General features: G+C 41.2%; 1 protein-coding gene across 3 annotated transcripts in view; it reads left to right on the forward strand.

Moving 5' to 3' along the window:
- The window catches only part of olfm2a (olfactomedin 2a), a 51709-nt gene that overhangs the window by 21310 nt on the left and 14694 nt on the right, over positions 1-15705 (forward strand). The window contains exons 1-2 of one of the 3 annotated variants that reach the window (XM_042393024.1): positions 1225-1368; positions 11319-11468. In XM_042393024.1, the coding sequence (XP_042248958.1) occupies positions 1225-1368; positions 11319-11468 (294 nt within the window). Of the gene's footprint in view, positions 1-1224; positions 1369-9590; positions 9641-11318; positions 11469-15705 lie in introns of those variants that run through there. The other 2 variants (XM_042393026.1, XM_042393025.1) reach the window with 2 other exon arrangements.

The following is a 15705-nucleotide window of genomic DNA, read 5'->3' on the forward strand; positions in this document are numbered from 1 at the left end:
AACAATGGTAAAACTGTACTACCTGAAAAATAACAGTAATCCCCCATATTCAAGAAAAGCATGTTATAGGAGGCTTTATATATCAATTTTACATCCATAGTCTATTGATAGCTACACTATACTCCCTCCAAACCACCAGTTCGTAATTTATGTCAATTCAGTTTTCATCTAAATCTTTTACACATGCACTAATTTCAGAGTATCAGCAACACATTTTTAGAGCAGACTATCAAGATCACAGTGTGTATAACTGAATATGATGATATGGTTATGACTCAGGCAGGGTTGAGTTGGTAAGATACTGTATGTATCTGCATGCTACAGGCTGATTTAGAAGATATCATGAAGCAGAATGACAAATGAGCTGTCAGAAGCAGCCGTGTGCAGGAGCACCTCAATCTCTGCCACATTAATACCACCTGCCTATGTGTCCCTGTCACGAGCCTCTGGTCAACCTTTAATCTAACCACCCACCCCTCTATAGCCTTAGTCCTCCATCCAGTATAGACAGTGTGGTGAGGCCAATGCTACAGGACAGTCTATTGTGCCTAGGATGCCCTGGGCACACGCGTCACATAACATAGAGCACAGATCAGCCCTCTGAAATCAGTGCCTCTCTGATCTACACCTCAGAAATGTGTGCACGCACACACACCAAGTTGTGAGTCATAAAAGAACAGCCAAATGTCAGAGAAAGAGAGAGGAGAGAAAAAGAATAGATACATGCATGCAAAACAGGGCTGGCAAGAACAGAGCAGAGGCTGATTGGGAGGGGATGAGACAGAGAGGCAGCCAATGCGCAGCTCTGCATCTTGAGGAAGAGAGGGGGAGAGAGAGAGAGAGAGAGAGAGAGATAAGGGGCGAGTGAGGAAGGGAGAGAGATGGAAAAGGAGTGAGAGAGAGGGAGGGGGTGAGGCTGAGGCAGTCACTCTGAGAGGGAAGATTCCAGCGTGATGCTGCTGGATGTGAGCTGCTCTCCTCTAACTGGTCTCTGGCTGTCCCTTTGACTGAGCCAGTGGTGTGTGAGTCTGGTAACTGTGCTTCACCAGCTCTGGGGGCTCTGCTGCTGCTCGGGCTGAGGCAGAAGCTGACTGGCTGGTTCCCTGCCTAGGCTGACTGGAGCAGACTGGGGTTGACCGGAGCCGAGGTCCAGGGTAGGGCAGGGTAGGGCAGGGTAGGGCTGGCTGTAGGGCCGTTTGCACCGGGGCCCCGCAGGAAGCAAACATGAGCGTTCCCATGCTAAAGATCGGGGCAGTGCTCAGCACCATGGCCATGGTGACCAACTGGATGTCTCAGACTCTGCCCTCTCTGGTGGGACTCAACGGGACCACTATCTCCAGAGGGGGCACCTCCGAGAGGATTGTCAGCGTGCGTATGACTTTTTCTTGCAAGTGTGTGTGCACTGTATTTGTTCGTGCATGCAGAATGTACAAAAGCAAGTGAGATATTCTGACAGATGAAAGAGAGTGACACAGCAGAGGACGGGGGCGAAAGTGAAGAAATTTGAAGATACAGTCATGCGAGTTAGTGTTTACGTGTTTAACTACAGAAACAGCTCAGGCGTTTCAGATGGGGGTGGGGGGGTGGAACTGCAAGAGTCTCAAGGGCTGTGTTGTAGTAATAAGAGAGAGATGATGGAGGTAGACATGCATGTGAGAGCAATGTTTCAACTGAGCGTGAATGATGTACATGTTGGTGCGAGAGTCACATTAAGTATAATGAAGCTGAATTGTGGGCTTGTGACCGTGAGTGATGGTGAGAGGCAGCGGATGCAGTGTGGACGGCTGTGGTAAATCATATGTTTTTGCCAGGGTGATGGGAGGTAGGGATCTGTTCTGAGTGATGTTCGGGCTGATCCCATCTGTCAGTCACCTCCAGGGTGGGACGGATGGTTCTCAGATTCAGAGTTGATGGGGAAGACGGGGAGGTTGAGACAATATTACAGTTTCATGTATGTCTTATTCCTCCCTCGTTCTGTTTGTCTCTAAATCCTCTGAGACTTCCTCTCCTCAAATAAAACACACTGACCTCATACTGGGAGGTCATGTAGGTTTATAAAGGCTGTTGGAATTGTTTCGTGATTAAAAAGCACTTTCGGTTAAGTTTTTTTTGTTAAGGTATTATGTTTGAACAAATGTCAAAGTTCTTTGTGGCGTGTGCCTGTCTGTCTCAGTGTGCTAACGGGAGGCAAGAGTGACAATGAGAAATATCAAGCTGAGGAATGAATTAGACACTTTCTTGTTTATCAGCGGTTAATGATTGCCTTTGCCTTTATCCTGAGTGTGGTTTTATTGCACCTTACCCATTAAGCAAATGCCCTGGTCTGTTAAAATGATGGAATGAAATTGAACGTCCCAAGAGATCTGTGACCATCTGGAAAGATGTGTGTGCGTGTGTATGTTTGTGTGTTTAAATATGTATTCTGAGTGTGTTTAGGCATTCTTGTCTCAAGGGTGAAGGTCCATCTGTTTGAAGAGGATTTTTATAATTCATAATAGTTCATTTAAACATCAATCTGCCACTTTATGTCTCCTTAATTTTGCAGTGATGTGTGGGGTTGAGATAATTTCGGTGCAGAAAAAGGCGCCTTAGCACAGTGTTACCATTGTGAAAATGTCAAGCGCCTTTAGCTAAAAGCCTTTTCTTTGTCTTTTCTAAAACTTGTGCATATCTTGGCAGGTCATTTTGAGTACATCATCAAAGTAAAATGATCATCTAATCTCTCTAACAATGTCAGAGTATAAGGCATGTTTGAATTATTTACAGCCTCAAACTCTATAATCCCATTGAATACCCACATTTCCCTTGGGGGGGGGGTATGGCCTGCATAATCCATCAATTTATTTTCTATACCCGCTTATCCTGCTCAGGGTCAAGAGGAATAAAGAATGTTGCCAGGTTTCTTTTCAGCAAACTTATTCTAATCGAGACTCATGACTGGAAGTCTTATTTTGCATTTCAAACAACTGGATATGATGAAATTATACATAGCTATGAGTGGATGTTTTCTTTGAGGCAACCCTCATTCACAACCAGTGGAGGAGGAATGCTGCAATTGAAGTTCATGTCATCAAAGTTTCATCAAAACTGATGAGCCAGTTTGATGGTGCCAGGAATTATTATAATATAACAGTCTATTGTGATGGGAAATGTCTTTGCTTTAAGACGGGAATATTCTTTCCTCATAAACAATGGTAGTGCATAAAACTTTGATGTAAAACCTTGCCTCAAAGACCCATCACTATTAATGAGACATTTCCCTGCGATGATCTAGCAGTCATGACTAACAAAATGTTTAGTGCTCTAATCAAAGACAATCTAACTATGGTCTTGTGACACTCTGGTGCTAGTATGCCAGTGGCTATTGCATGGCTGCTCCCCGCCCTGGCACCCATGCATGCTGCGTCCCACATTCTCCCAGCTCAGAGCAATTTTCAAAGTCTGCTTCACTTGTTTTCTGCGCCTGTCTTCTAACCAGCTGATCTAAGAACACAGCTGAGTGAGTTTATATGGGACTTTCTGCGATGGCACTGAACACAACACTGCCTGGATGCTTGTGCACATCTGGATAGTGCAAAACCATGTTTCTTAATGAGCGAAAGAGACCCTGGAACTCTAACACTTAACATGGGACTAGTGAGGCTATGGTCAAAGCAAAATAAGCTGTAGACCTGCCAGGCTGTACAAAATACAAAATCTTATTTATAATCATATTATAAGAAATTCATTATTAATCTATAAATTATATTTGTATTGCACTTTTCTTTTTTTTAAATTTACACTTTATGCATTATAATATAGACAGACAAATAAAATTTAGAACAAAAAATGTACACAGATACAGAAAATAAAAAAAATCATTAAAAATAATAATGTATTACACTTTTCAAAAACAGTGTTTACACTGTGCAGCACTGTTATTAGTGCTGTATGTAAAATACATCAGCAAGAAAAGAAATGGAATAGATGATATAAGTGAATTTTGCTATAATTTCGCATTAATAAAATTGAGTTATTAAGTTATAGTCTGGTAGGTATAAAGACATGGATAAAAAAGTGATTTCGTAGGTCTTCATAGGAACATTTTGACAGATTCAACTACATCATTGGCAGGAAAACTGTTTCTTGGTTTAGGCTTTGACTGCAAAGGTTTAGTCCTCTTTAGTCTTTGATCTATGTTGGGACAATTAAAATCTCTAAGGTGACCCAAGGGGTTGTGAAGAGACATATGGTTTGAAAAGTTCTGAAATGCTTCACCGTGCAGTGTCTTCAGTATTATGAAAATAATTTCGATGTCAAATGTATAAGCAAGTAATGTAAGGATGTCAGCACAGGTGACATATGAAGAGTTTATTTTGATGTGTTTGTCAACAGTCTTCCAGGTAAATTCTGAAATAATTTAACAGTGTTACAAGTGCATGACGGTAGTATAAGTAGGCCATTACACGAGTGAATAATTCTCTCAGTGTGGCAAAGGATACAGGAAATGTCAGATTTTAGTGATATTTCTAAAGTGGAATACCACCCTGTGTGTTCTTTAATGATGCTCAAAGCTAAATTCAAAGAGAATACCTATAATCTAGTAGAGTAAAAGTCATCATGAGACTGATGAATTAGCTTTAAATGTTAATCACCAAAAATAACAACTCTAATTTTATATGCATTTAGCTGGAGTAAATTCTGAGCCATCCGGTGTAAATTGTCTGTATAATTTAGGGTTATATGGTCAGTCTTTAAATGTCACTGAGATTGGGAATGAGAAATTGAGCAATTTGGTGTGTCATTGGCATAAAAGTGAAAAGAGACATCACACGAGCAAACAAGTTTTCTCAGTGGCATGATATATGATGAGACTATAAGACTGGTCCATGAATTGAGCCCTCCTGTACTCTACAAGTTAAACTCAAAATAGAAAGTCTTGAGATATAGAAAAACCTAAACCACTTAAGCACAGTATCTGCCTACTTGCTGATTCTCACAGTCTGGATAGCGTGTTCAGTAAATGCAGTGTTCAAGTAAAGGAGCACTAGCATATGATAGCTTATTTATAAAAGCTATAAAATGCAAGTATATGTGTGTGTACTGTACACACATATACACATACTGCAATACTGCAATACAGACAGAATATCAATGCGTGTTTGTGTGTGTGTGTGTTTGTGTGGTGACTCTCCCTTTGATATATTAAATAAGAAAGCTGTGAGGCAGAAGAGTGAAGAAAATATTCTCACCATCAAAAGGGAGCATGGAACAACAAATGGCAGTGTACAAAGAGCCAGAGCTCAGAATCTGATTGGGGTCACTCAGCGTCTGTCTGTCACGGTGTGGGACTGTAAACTTTATTACATCCACTGTGCAATCCAGTAAAGCAGATTGTAAAGATCGATTCTTGGCTATGGATTAAAGATTAAACGCTGCTGCAGATTTTTATTTGAGCACTTCACTTTAATGTTTTTATCATGCTGCCTTCACCCAAATCTATTTGAGTTCAGACCCTGACAGGTGTCCTCTACTGGCTGGTAATTGTGAAGCAGTGTGGATGTGAAGTAATATCATTTTAAATTGTTTTGATACATTAACTAATTATGTGATAGCTTGTGTACAAATCAGTATTGATCCCAGGCTCTATAGTTGGATTAGTAATCAGGTTTTTGACATGGTTTATTTGCCAATATGAGAGTGTAATTCCAAACAACTGAACTTAAGCCCAAATCATTGCTTTGTCCTTCAAAAGCAATTTGATGATCTTACAATTCACACACTTCTGCAATCCATATTTTCCTCCGATGAAGCGCTGACTGTTTTCTAACAGTTTATGTAGTGTTTTCTCACTCTAGCCACCCTGCCACTCTCGCCTCCCTCTTCTATTTAGCACCAGCCGTGATACAGCTTTCTTGTACCCATCTAACAGCAGAGAGGATGCAAAATGCTTTTCACCATGGCACCTGGCATGGTGCTAGCAGCCTAATCCAAAAAGTATAAAGTTGTCCCTGCTCACTTGTAAGGGCTGATCACTCGTGAGTGTCATTCTCTCTCCACCTCTCTAACTGAAGCCCTCCCCACTTCAAAAAACGCTCGACGCATCTGCCCACCCCCCTCTGTCATTCGAGTGTGATCCGGTTTTGGAATGAGTGAGCTGCAGATGGAAAGCGAGCAGGACACCACACCGGAGAGGTGGCAGTCAGGGGAGTGATGGAGTGGGAGAGAGTGAGAGGCAGTAGGGAGGAAAAAGGATGCAGCAGGGAGAGGGGCATGATGAGTTTATGAGTCATATTATTGACTGGCAACCATGCTGTGCTGATTGTGGTAATCGGTTTTCCTCGGGAGCAGGAGAGACCAGGGATTTCACTGGGAGTCTTCAATGAGTTTTATTTTAAAGGCCAGCAGCTGGTCTGTGCATTGAGGATTCACTGAATGATCATTTGAGGGATGGGAGTGCATATTTGCATGTTTATCTGTGTGTGTTCAATTCCAACAGTACCCAGTAATTTTGAAAAATGTGATCCGATTGTTTGGCCGTAGTATAGACCTGCAAGCTCTGTGTAACAGGAACAGATGTTTCTACTTTGCTGGGGCCAAGCATTCAGAGAAGTTAAAATCTGGCAGAAAACATTATTCTGCAGAGAGAGAGAGAGAGAGAAAGAGAGGGGAACAGAAAGTGAAGCTGCAGAACTTTGATAAACAAAGTCGGCATTGTTGTTATGGGATGGAAATGGAAGAAAGAGATAGATTACATCTTACTTTGTTATCTTGAATCTCTGACTGTCTCACCTTGATGCCTCCCATATTCTCAAAAGGCTTCTCTCTTTCCGTCCTTTATGGTGTTGCAGTCTCTCAGACGGTGATGGCGAGCTGAGTTCACAGTGTGGCAGACAGCTCTCTCCATATCTCAGGCCCCGTGCCTGCCTCTGCCTGTTTGCACCTTCTGCCTGCTGCTTATGAAAGTTATAATAGACTTCCTGTCATGCTCATAAAGTAGGGAGCCGTAGATTTATGACCTCATTTAGCTCTGACTTTACAGGAGCCAGCTCCAGGTTTGGTCTAATGAAATGCCAGAGGAAGTCCATCCTGCAACTCTCGACACTGATACCACCAGCTATAATGTATAATTGGATAATCCTGCTGAACTTTGTTAATGATTAACAACACAATAGTCCTGAGCTTCTTTGCACCACAGAGAGGCGCTCAAGTAATGGCACAAGTTGATTAGTTAGTTAGTTAGCTAGTTTGCATAACTGTTGCCCCTAAACTACACAGTATGAGTGACTGGCTATACTTAATTGGGGGAATGTGATCTGTTTTGTCTGCAGTGTACAGGAAAGAAGAGAAATTTTCAGCATTTTGTGTTACTTCTTAGCTTAGTAATGACCACACCCTCTCATCTCCTCTTCCCCTCGCTCAGCAGGGATTTAACTGAAGTTGTCAATCAGCTTTGTATGTGGGCAGCATTTGAACTAAGCTAGAGGAAATTAGAGCCGCCTCTCTTTTTTCTTTTAGCCTTTCTCAAACCACAACCATTCCCTTTCTGCCTATAGGTCTATGAGTAACTCTTGCTTTTATCAGTTTTCTATAAGGAGGATGGGAGGTTGTGGCTGGAAGACATGTCAGCAGCTGATGGTCGGTTTTCAGAGGCCGAGGTGGTCAGATGTGATGTCATGGGAGCAGAGGGAACCCTGGGGTAGTGAAAAAGGTTCAAGCCAGAAATCTTAAAGAATACTTTTCACTTTTGCGAGTAAGCCTAATTGATTTTTCATCTCCCTTGCCCTCTGCGGTTTCCTGTTGTTCTCATTACTGCTGTCTACTTCCTTAATGGGCTTTTGCATGGAAGCCATGACCGTGACAGCTTCAACTCTGGCACTTACATATTGTATTTCATCCCTCACATCTAATGGGTGAATTTCTGGAACAGTGAACTGAATGCCTCCTCTTTCCTGAAACCACTGTCTGTGTCTGGGAGGAGAGGATTATCCCCTAGACTCAAAGTGCTCCCAGCTAGCCACCACTGATAGCATGATGATGATAGCACAGGTTGTGTTACGTATCATCACTACTCAAATATAACACTCTGTGGCCTGATCTGCCAAATATACAAACAAGCATATCCTGAATATAATTCTGAATGACATTAGATATTGTGGAAGCTGTTTTTCCTACACTAATGAGATATCTCGTAGGCTGTGTGAACACTATGTTAAATGAGCCAATGTCAATGACCCATTCTTCGTTGCAGAGAGGAACTTAATCATATTTACATAAATAAGCCAGTGCTCCAAAACATATAACGTGCACCCCAAGAGATCAGTTGCTTATGAGCGCTGATATATAGATCACCCTGGAACCGGCTCAGGCACAAAGCATATAGGGACATTTCCATTTAAGAATTACCTCCTCCATCCTGCTCTCTAAACTGCTGCTGTGAGAATGGGAAGTTAGTGCGGAATGGATAGGTGGGTGGTAATGAAATTGGAACTGATTCAAATAAGCTCTTAATTTCAGCCCAGCATTTATGAAATATTAATGAAGAGAGGAAAAGATGTGTTGCTGTGAAAACTCCCTGGCTTTGGAGAAGCACATGAGGAGCACAGCGTGAGTTTAAACATGTTGGAAAATCAAGAAAGCATTATGATAATGGAGTTGATGAGCCTCCAATATTACTTTGTTGAATTTTGAACTTACTGCATATTACTGCCCACTATAAAAGATATCATAAAAAAGTCAGTCTGACAACTGTGGCTTCCTTTCAAGCTGATAGCAATATGAAAAATTGATGCACACTTCTCCATCCATTCGCAAGAATCTTTTATTAACCAAAAGTGTATCTTTCTGGTGCTTAGGCAGACAACCCCCACATATAGGGATAGGAGGTATTTTTACTGAGAGCAGGAGGCTGCTCATACCCTCACAGTGGGTAATCTAAGTGGATTCTGCATTTTGAGGCAAGCTGACCTCCACCTGTTAACACCGCAGGATATGAAATGTAATGAGAAGCCAGTGTGCCCTGCTGTTGCCTCCTATCTTACACACATCCACAGTATCGCAGCAGCTATTGCATATGCTCTCCTACACTTCAGTAGGAATCATGCATTACAACTACAGGGATTTGCAAACAAACCATCTTGAGGGGTTTGTTGCAAATAAGCATGCATTATGAAAATATGTACGCATATGCATTGTGTAAATACTGTATGTACAAGCATACATATGTTCTTGCATGTACACCAGCAGATATGTAGACATGCTCACAGAACTAAATAGACTTAAAACCAGATGAGCACTCACATGCGTATGCTACAATAAATCAGAAGTCCTGACAGTGAGTGAGATACAAGCAGAGAAGCAGACAGAGGTAAAGAATCTGTCCTCCAGGCAATGGCAGAATGAAATAGACAGTCAGACAGTTGAAAGAAATTGGAAGAGGTTGGGATGTGGAGACCGCCTCTTTTTCACTTTCCTGAACTACAACTTTGGCCTCTGCAGACCTCTGTCATCTTTCCACCTAACAGCCTTTTGATGCTGGATTGCCTCAAAGAAAGAAGACTAATGATGAGAAAGGTGCTGACTGATGGAGAAAACTGTGCAAGCCATTGCATCTATGCATCAACATCAGGAATAATAGAATGATGAGTTAGCCAGAGTGCCAGTAAGTTCCACTATATGACTCATTCATGTGCACAGTAGATATTCAGTCATACTGAAAGATGCTTACCAGTGTATGCATATATGGTATGAATAGAATATTGGAATAGAACATTACTTCTTGGTTTAATTAAATTTAGATGTATTAATTTAAAATTGTATGAGTCTACTTCATATAACTTGAATATAATGAAACAAATAAAATATGAAAATAATGGGACGTATAATGTCATTTTTATGGCTGACATTACAGCATATTTAAGGGCCACTCACATAACTGTAGTCTGTTTGCCACAACGCATTTAGAGTAAGTAAGATTTAAAATTCACTCATTCGGAGAGTGTGAAGGAGAAAGAGGGAAAGGCAGTAAGTGCAGGAGAGGAAAGGGAGAGTGGGGCCAAGGGATTGGCAGGAGTGACAAGATGTGACAGTGAGCACATTGGCTTGCAGGGTGGTTGCTACTTTACACTCCAATCACACAGTCCCCCTGTCCCCTAAGACATTTTAATCTGATCTCCCGACCCAAGGAGACGAGAGCACAGCACAACATTGCTAAGATGAAGGCAGGAGAGCGGCACAGAGCTGAGCCACAAGGTTTTATTTCCAGCCTTTTTCCTTCCACTTATGTGGATAGGTCTTTAATTTCATCACTAAAATGGCTGCTCCCTCTCCCATTACATTTTGCTTTATATGCTGAGTGTGTGTAGATGCAGTGTGAATGAACGAATCTCCTGGCCAGGCCTCCGCTTGTGTACGTGTGTCTGTGCTTGCAAGCGCTCAGCACTACTTTTGATTGGATTAGTCAGAGAGAGACATCCATCCTTTCACTCTCACCCCTCCTCCACTGGTAACAGGCTGAATTATCGATCTCGAACAGCTCCATTTCCTCTCTGTGTCCAAACTTATTAGATGCTCTGCTTTCACGCGGCTTGGCCTGATCCATCCTTCTTCCTTCTTTCTTTGAAATCTCCATTTTCCTCCGATTTGTGTTTGTCTTTCTCCATCCACCATCAAGCTCTCACTCTATCTCTGTCATGCCGTTGTGTTTTTCATCCCTTTGTGTATTTCCCACCAATGTTCTTGTCTTATCTTAATTCGCAAGCGTTTCTGTGTATTGTCTCTCTCTTCTATCCTCTATCTGACTCTATCTTCCATCTCTCTCTCATGGTGTCTTTACTGCTGAGAACACCACCTCTGTCAATCTCTGGCTTCTCTTCCTCTCTCTCTCTGTTGCTCTCCAGCTAATGCTAAAATTAGACTGCAAGTGATTTTGAATAGTTGGAGGGATCAATTGCCATTAATTGCCTTTGGGGAAGAGTAACTTTTGACAGGGTTGCAAGAGAGAAAGAGAATGCCGTGGAGAAATTATGACTCTGCAGCTAACTTACGGTGACAGAATGGGCGCAACTAATCACGATATGGAATGTATTAAAGTCTTTTTTTTTTTCTTCCAAACACTTTCTACAACACTTTGAAGAATTGGATAAATGTATTAGTTTAGAAATGTTTTATAAGGGTGGAACACTTTTCAGATTACTGTTGATAGATGCTGGCAGAATAAAATATCTTGTCTGCCCTCATGCATTTTGAAAGGCCTGCTTGGTAGCAGCATAGATAACAACAGCAGACAGAAGCAACTAGTTTCTTTGCTTGGTCTAAGATATATGTCTATGTTTCTGCAGGCTCTGTACCCGAGCCCGGAGGAGGGCTGGCAGATCTACAGCTCGGCACAGGACGCAGATGGGAAGTGTATCTGTACCGTGGTCGCACCAGCCCAGAACATGTGTAACCGCGACCCACGCAGCAGACAACTTCGCCAGCTCATGGAGAAGGTGACAGCTGTCAATAATACACTCACTTCGAGGCTGTTAACCACGCAGACACACAAACATTAACGACACTACATTGCGCTCGATCGTGTCTGGCGCCGTCTGTCACATACAAGCTGCTGAAGTGAACAGTCTTACTTTATCTCACAGTTGATCAGTAATGCAGATGAACGTAAAATCAGAAGATTATCGCCATTACTTGTTGAACTATTCTTTTTTCTGAGCTTTTTAGAGCTGGTGAAAGTGAAATAAGCATGAATAACCTTAATAAGAGAAACGTCCTAAACATACCCATGAAATTGAATTCATTGAGCCTTGGCTTTATAATGTTGTTTTTTTTTTAACAATATAAACCCATTAGAGAAAAATTAAGAAAATGAAGTTTTACAAATCAGTGAAGCTAGCAAATGCTTTGTTTACATAATTTACATAGTAAATGCTTCTCAAACAGTTACACTAATCTATCTATTTACTCAGACTTGGTCTCATTCTGTATTTTTCTGTGTGAAAAATATCAGTTAACACTCTTTTTTTGTGCATACTAATGTATGACAAGCCAACACAAGTCGTCATACATACCAAAGCTTGACCAGGACCCCTTGGCGTCACTTTTTAATGCATTGTGTACCCCTTTAACATAATTTTTCAACATGCAGTGTCACAGCAGTCACTGTTAAAAATAATTATGTTTTATGGTATGACAATGCTGTTGTTAAGGTCTGGTTAAGTTTAGGCACAATAACCACTTGGTTAGGGTTAGGGAAAGGTCATGTTTTGGGTCAAAAACTGTCCCGACCCACGGTTAAAAACTGCGGTTGGAAAGGAGAAACGAACAGTGGTCTCCTGCAGCAAAGTCCCATTTCGAAGCGGATCAAATGCGGCCGAGAAATGCAGCCTCCTTCTCACAAATTTGAAAGATCTGACGCATAGATCCTTTGTAGCCCAACCTATCCCAGAATGCATTTTGCACCAATCTGCAGTGATGTGGCAGAGATTTTGAGCCAGGCTAAGGTATTTTTTTAGTTTTTGCTGTAGTTAGAGTATTTATATGTGACTTTATTAAGCTTTAATATTTTTTCAGACAAGAAAGTAACCATCTAGATTCCCAATATGTGGTCAAATTATCCAAATAACACCTATTTGGAAATTTGCTCTGACATTTTCGGACATGTTAGGAGCCGCTGGCCAAGTGGCTCCTGAGATGATCAGCCAGTCAACATCCGTCGTCATCCTGGGGCGATCGTGATGCGATGAATTGATCTGTGCAGCTCTTTGGTGATTTGCCGCTGGCTCTAATGTCTCCGTAGCATTTTAATTTGTGACATAATCTGAATGTAAACTGAAGCTTCATGTTCATGTAAAATTTCGTTTTATTTTATTAAGCTACATAATAGTTTGGATTATAGATACATTACAGACTGAGTAACATAATTTACTGCATTTCTCTGTCAATGAAGTTGTTTTTTGTGAGAAAAAAGTGTTAGTGGAGCTTTGAGTTGAGATTTTTTTTTTCAACATTACAGTTAAGTAGTTGTGTTGAAGCTGAGCTGGTGCTGTCAGCAAGTACGCTGCTGTTCCAATTGCAGAATGACCGTACTGCATCCTCCTGTCCTCGGAAGCCAAAGCAACTAAATAGAAAGAGAGAGAGAGGATGAGCTTCTTCAGCTCATGAAGGAAGACATGAGATTGCAGAAATGCAGAGGAGAGCAGAAAGAGAATGGACAGGTTCCTCTCTCTACATGAGAGATTAGTTGAAAAATAACAAAAAACAACAATAAACAACATAAATAAAGTACATAAGAAATGGAATAACAGGGTGTCTGCAGGTCCTTCAAAAGTCTTGAATTCAATTTTATAAATATTAGGCCTTAGAAAATGTGTTTATGTATATTTTGGTTCAGCTGAGCAGGGAGTCTCTGGTGGTGCTGCGGGACTTGGATGGGCTGTCACAATAATAAAATTAAAATTTCTGGCTCCATTTCTACTAGCTGTGTCCCAATTGTCATCTGCAGCTGTCAGGGTTGCTAGGTGACAGGAGCAGCACTTCGTGACGCAAGGGTAAGGGCGGGAGCAGCCAGTGACGCAAATAGGAAATCCTCCGTAGACACCGCCGTCCGCCATCTCATTTAACAACGCTCGGTTTGGCCTTCGTGGACTATGAAGGACACGCCTTTGTAGACCGCGTCCTTCGAAGGATGCAGCCCCTAAATTGAGACACAGCTCGTTTCAGACGTTGTGGGAGTTCTGTAGACGTCTCTCAGACTGCCGTGCACGTTGAAAATGATGCTAAAGGGGTACCCAGGGTGTTAAAAAGTGACGCCAAGGGGTCCTGACCAAGCTTCAGTAGGTGATGAATTAGGAGTGAGAACAGGCTGGACGGACAAGCATATAAATGTAATATCATTGAAAAACATGCACACACACAAAACCCTCAAGCATGCTACACTGTTGCAGCAACCAGACAATAAATCTGTGTATTATTTACATGAAGTAAAGTGTTATTGACCTACAGTGCAGTGTAAGCAAATGTAATTTCCTGCACGCACACACACATACACACACAGATCAGGGGTGAAAGAGGACTTCTGCTCACAAGTGATCCACAGCTGCTTTGTGACTCTCAAGATGTGTAACTGCACGATGGGTGGTTTACAGGCAGCATCTCTCCGTTCTTATCCACCTGTCTCTTACAAACTAAATGATAGAAACTTGAGATATAATGTTAAATAACTTTCATTTGCCTCAAGCTGTTGTTCTCACCTCTGCAACACATTGACAGCAGAGTTGTTTTTAGAGGACACTCAAAAACCAGCAAATGAGTGAATAAGAGTGGATCTGAAGTGCAGGTGACAGTCTGGGAACAGAGAAGGAGAAAAGAGCAGGTAAAACAGGAGGGGCTGACATTGACGTGGTCTTGTGAGGAGAGATGGTGGTAAATTGAGATGCTGAATAGGCTCTGAGGCCCTGATGGATCAATGAGACACCTGAATTCACATATTGCATCCATTCTCATTGCAGTTTGGCTTTTCCCCTGACAGTTTCTGTCTGCTGCTGTTCATACAGACAAAATCCACACTCATACACGCTTTAGAAGAAGCGTAATCCAACAAAGAAGGCATATTCTGGTGGAGAAAGAGAGTTTGATAGAGATATTCAGAGAAAGTGGTTGTGCTCACCTTCAGTAGGTACTGTGTGTGTGTGTCTATATGCACTGTCTGTCTTTATAAGAATTTGTGTGTATATGTGTAAAGAATACTGTGTCTGCATGTTTTTAAGCACACAGACTCAAAAATACAGCACATACTGTACAGTGTGTTACATGTTTATGGGGGATATGTTTTGTGTTTATTTTCCAGTTATTGTTAGTGCTGCTAATATAGCTCATAGGGAGTAAGGTTGTAGATTAAATGAAAGTTGAAGTCCACCAATCTGCATGTGGTGTCCTCATTTCCAGATAAATACAAAAACATCATCTCCTATCCAATATATTTTTGGCTCATTTGTATTCAAATATATGTCTGGAAATGTATTAATGTTTATTTTGACAAGTAAAAACTGATAACTGATTTTTAAAAATCTATAACACAAAAATCTACATGGAAATTAGATTTTAAAAATACATTTTGCAGGGCAGTGTAGCCATTAATTGTTTTTTAACATATTTTGAGGCAGCTGCTCATTTGTATTTTTCTGCCCATTTTTCTCCTCACCTTCTGTTACCAGCAAGATTTTCTGAGCTGTCGACATTGCCACGGGATCTTGTTTACTATAACTGTTGTGAACAGTGTCTTTTTGCTAAGAGAAAACTACTTTGGGTGAAGATATACAATACAGGTGAAAATCATGTTAAACCTGAGTGCTTCTTTTTTAAAGATGTGGGTATTTTTCAGTGAAAATCAGTAAAACCTGATGATGATGAGCCCTAAATATAGAGCTATCTATTAAAATTTGCCGCTTTTGTGAAGCTTACAATGTTAACTATTTAAGTTGATGTCAGAAAGGTATAGATTCAAAGTGCTAAATTTTGAGGCAGCAGTTTTTGTTGTTGCAGTGTTTTGCATGTCACCCCTTACACTAAAACAATATCACTAAATAAGGCTTCAGAAGTTACCACACAATGAAATCATAACCGCTCTCATACTGTCTCAACAGAGAAGAAATATTTTGCAAACATATTATCTATTTCAGGACTGTATTGGATTGGTGTGTGGGTGTTCATGTTATCTTGTCTACCCTCTGT

This window comes from Thunnus maccoyii, chromosome 18 (assembly GCF_910596095.1).
Source record: "Thunnus maccoyii chromosome 18, fThuMac1.1, whole genome shotgun sequence".
NCBI lineage: Eukaryota > Metazoa > Chordata > Actinopteri > Scombriformes > Scombridae > Thunnus > Thunnus maccoyii.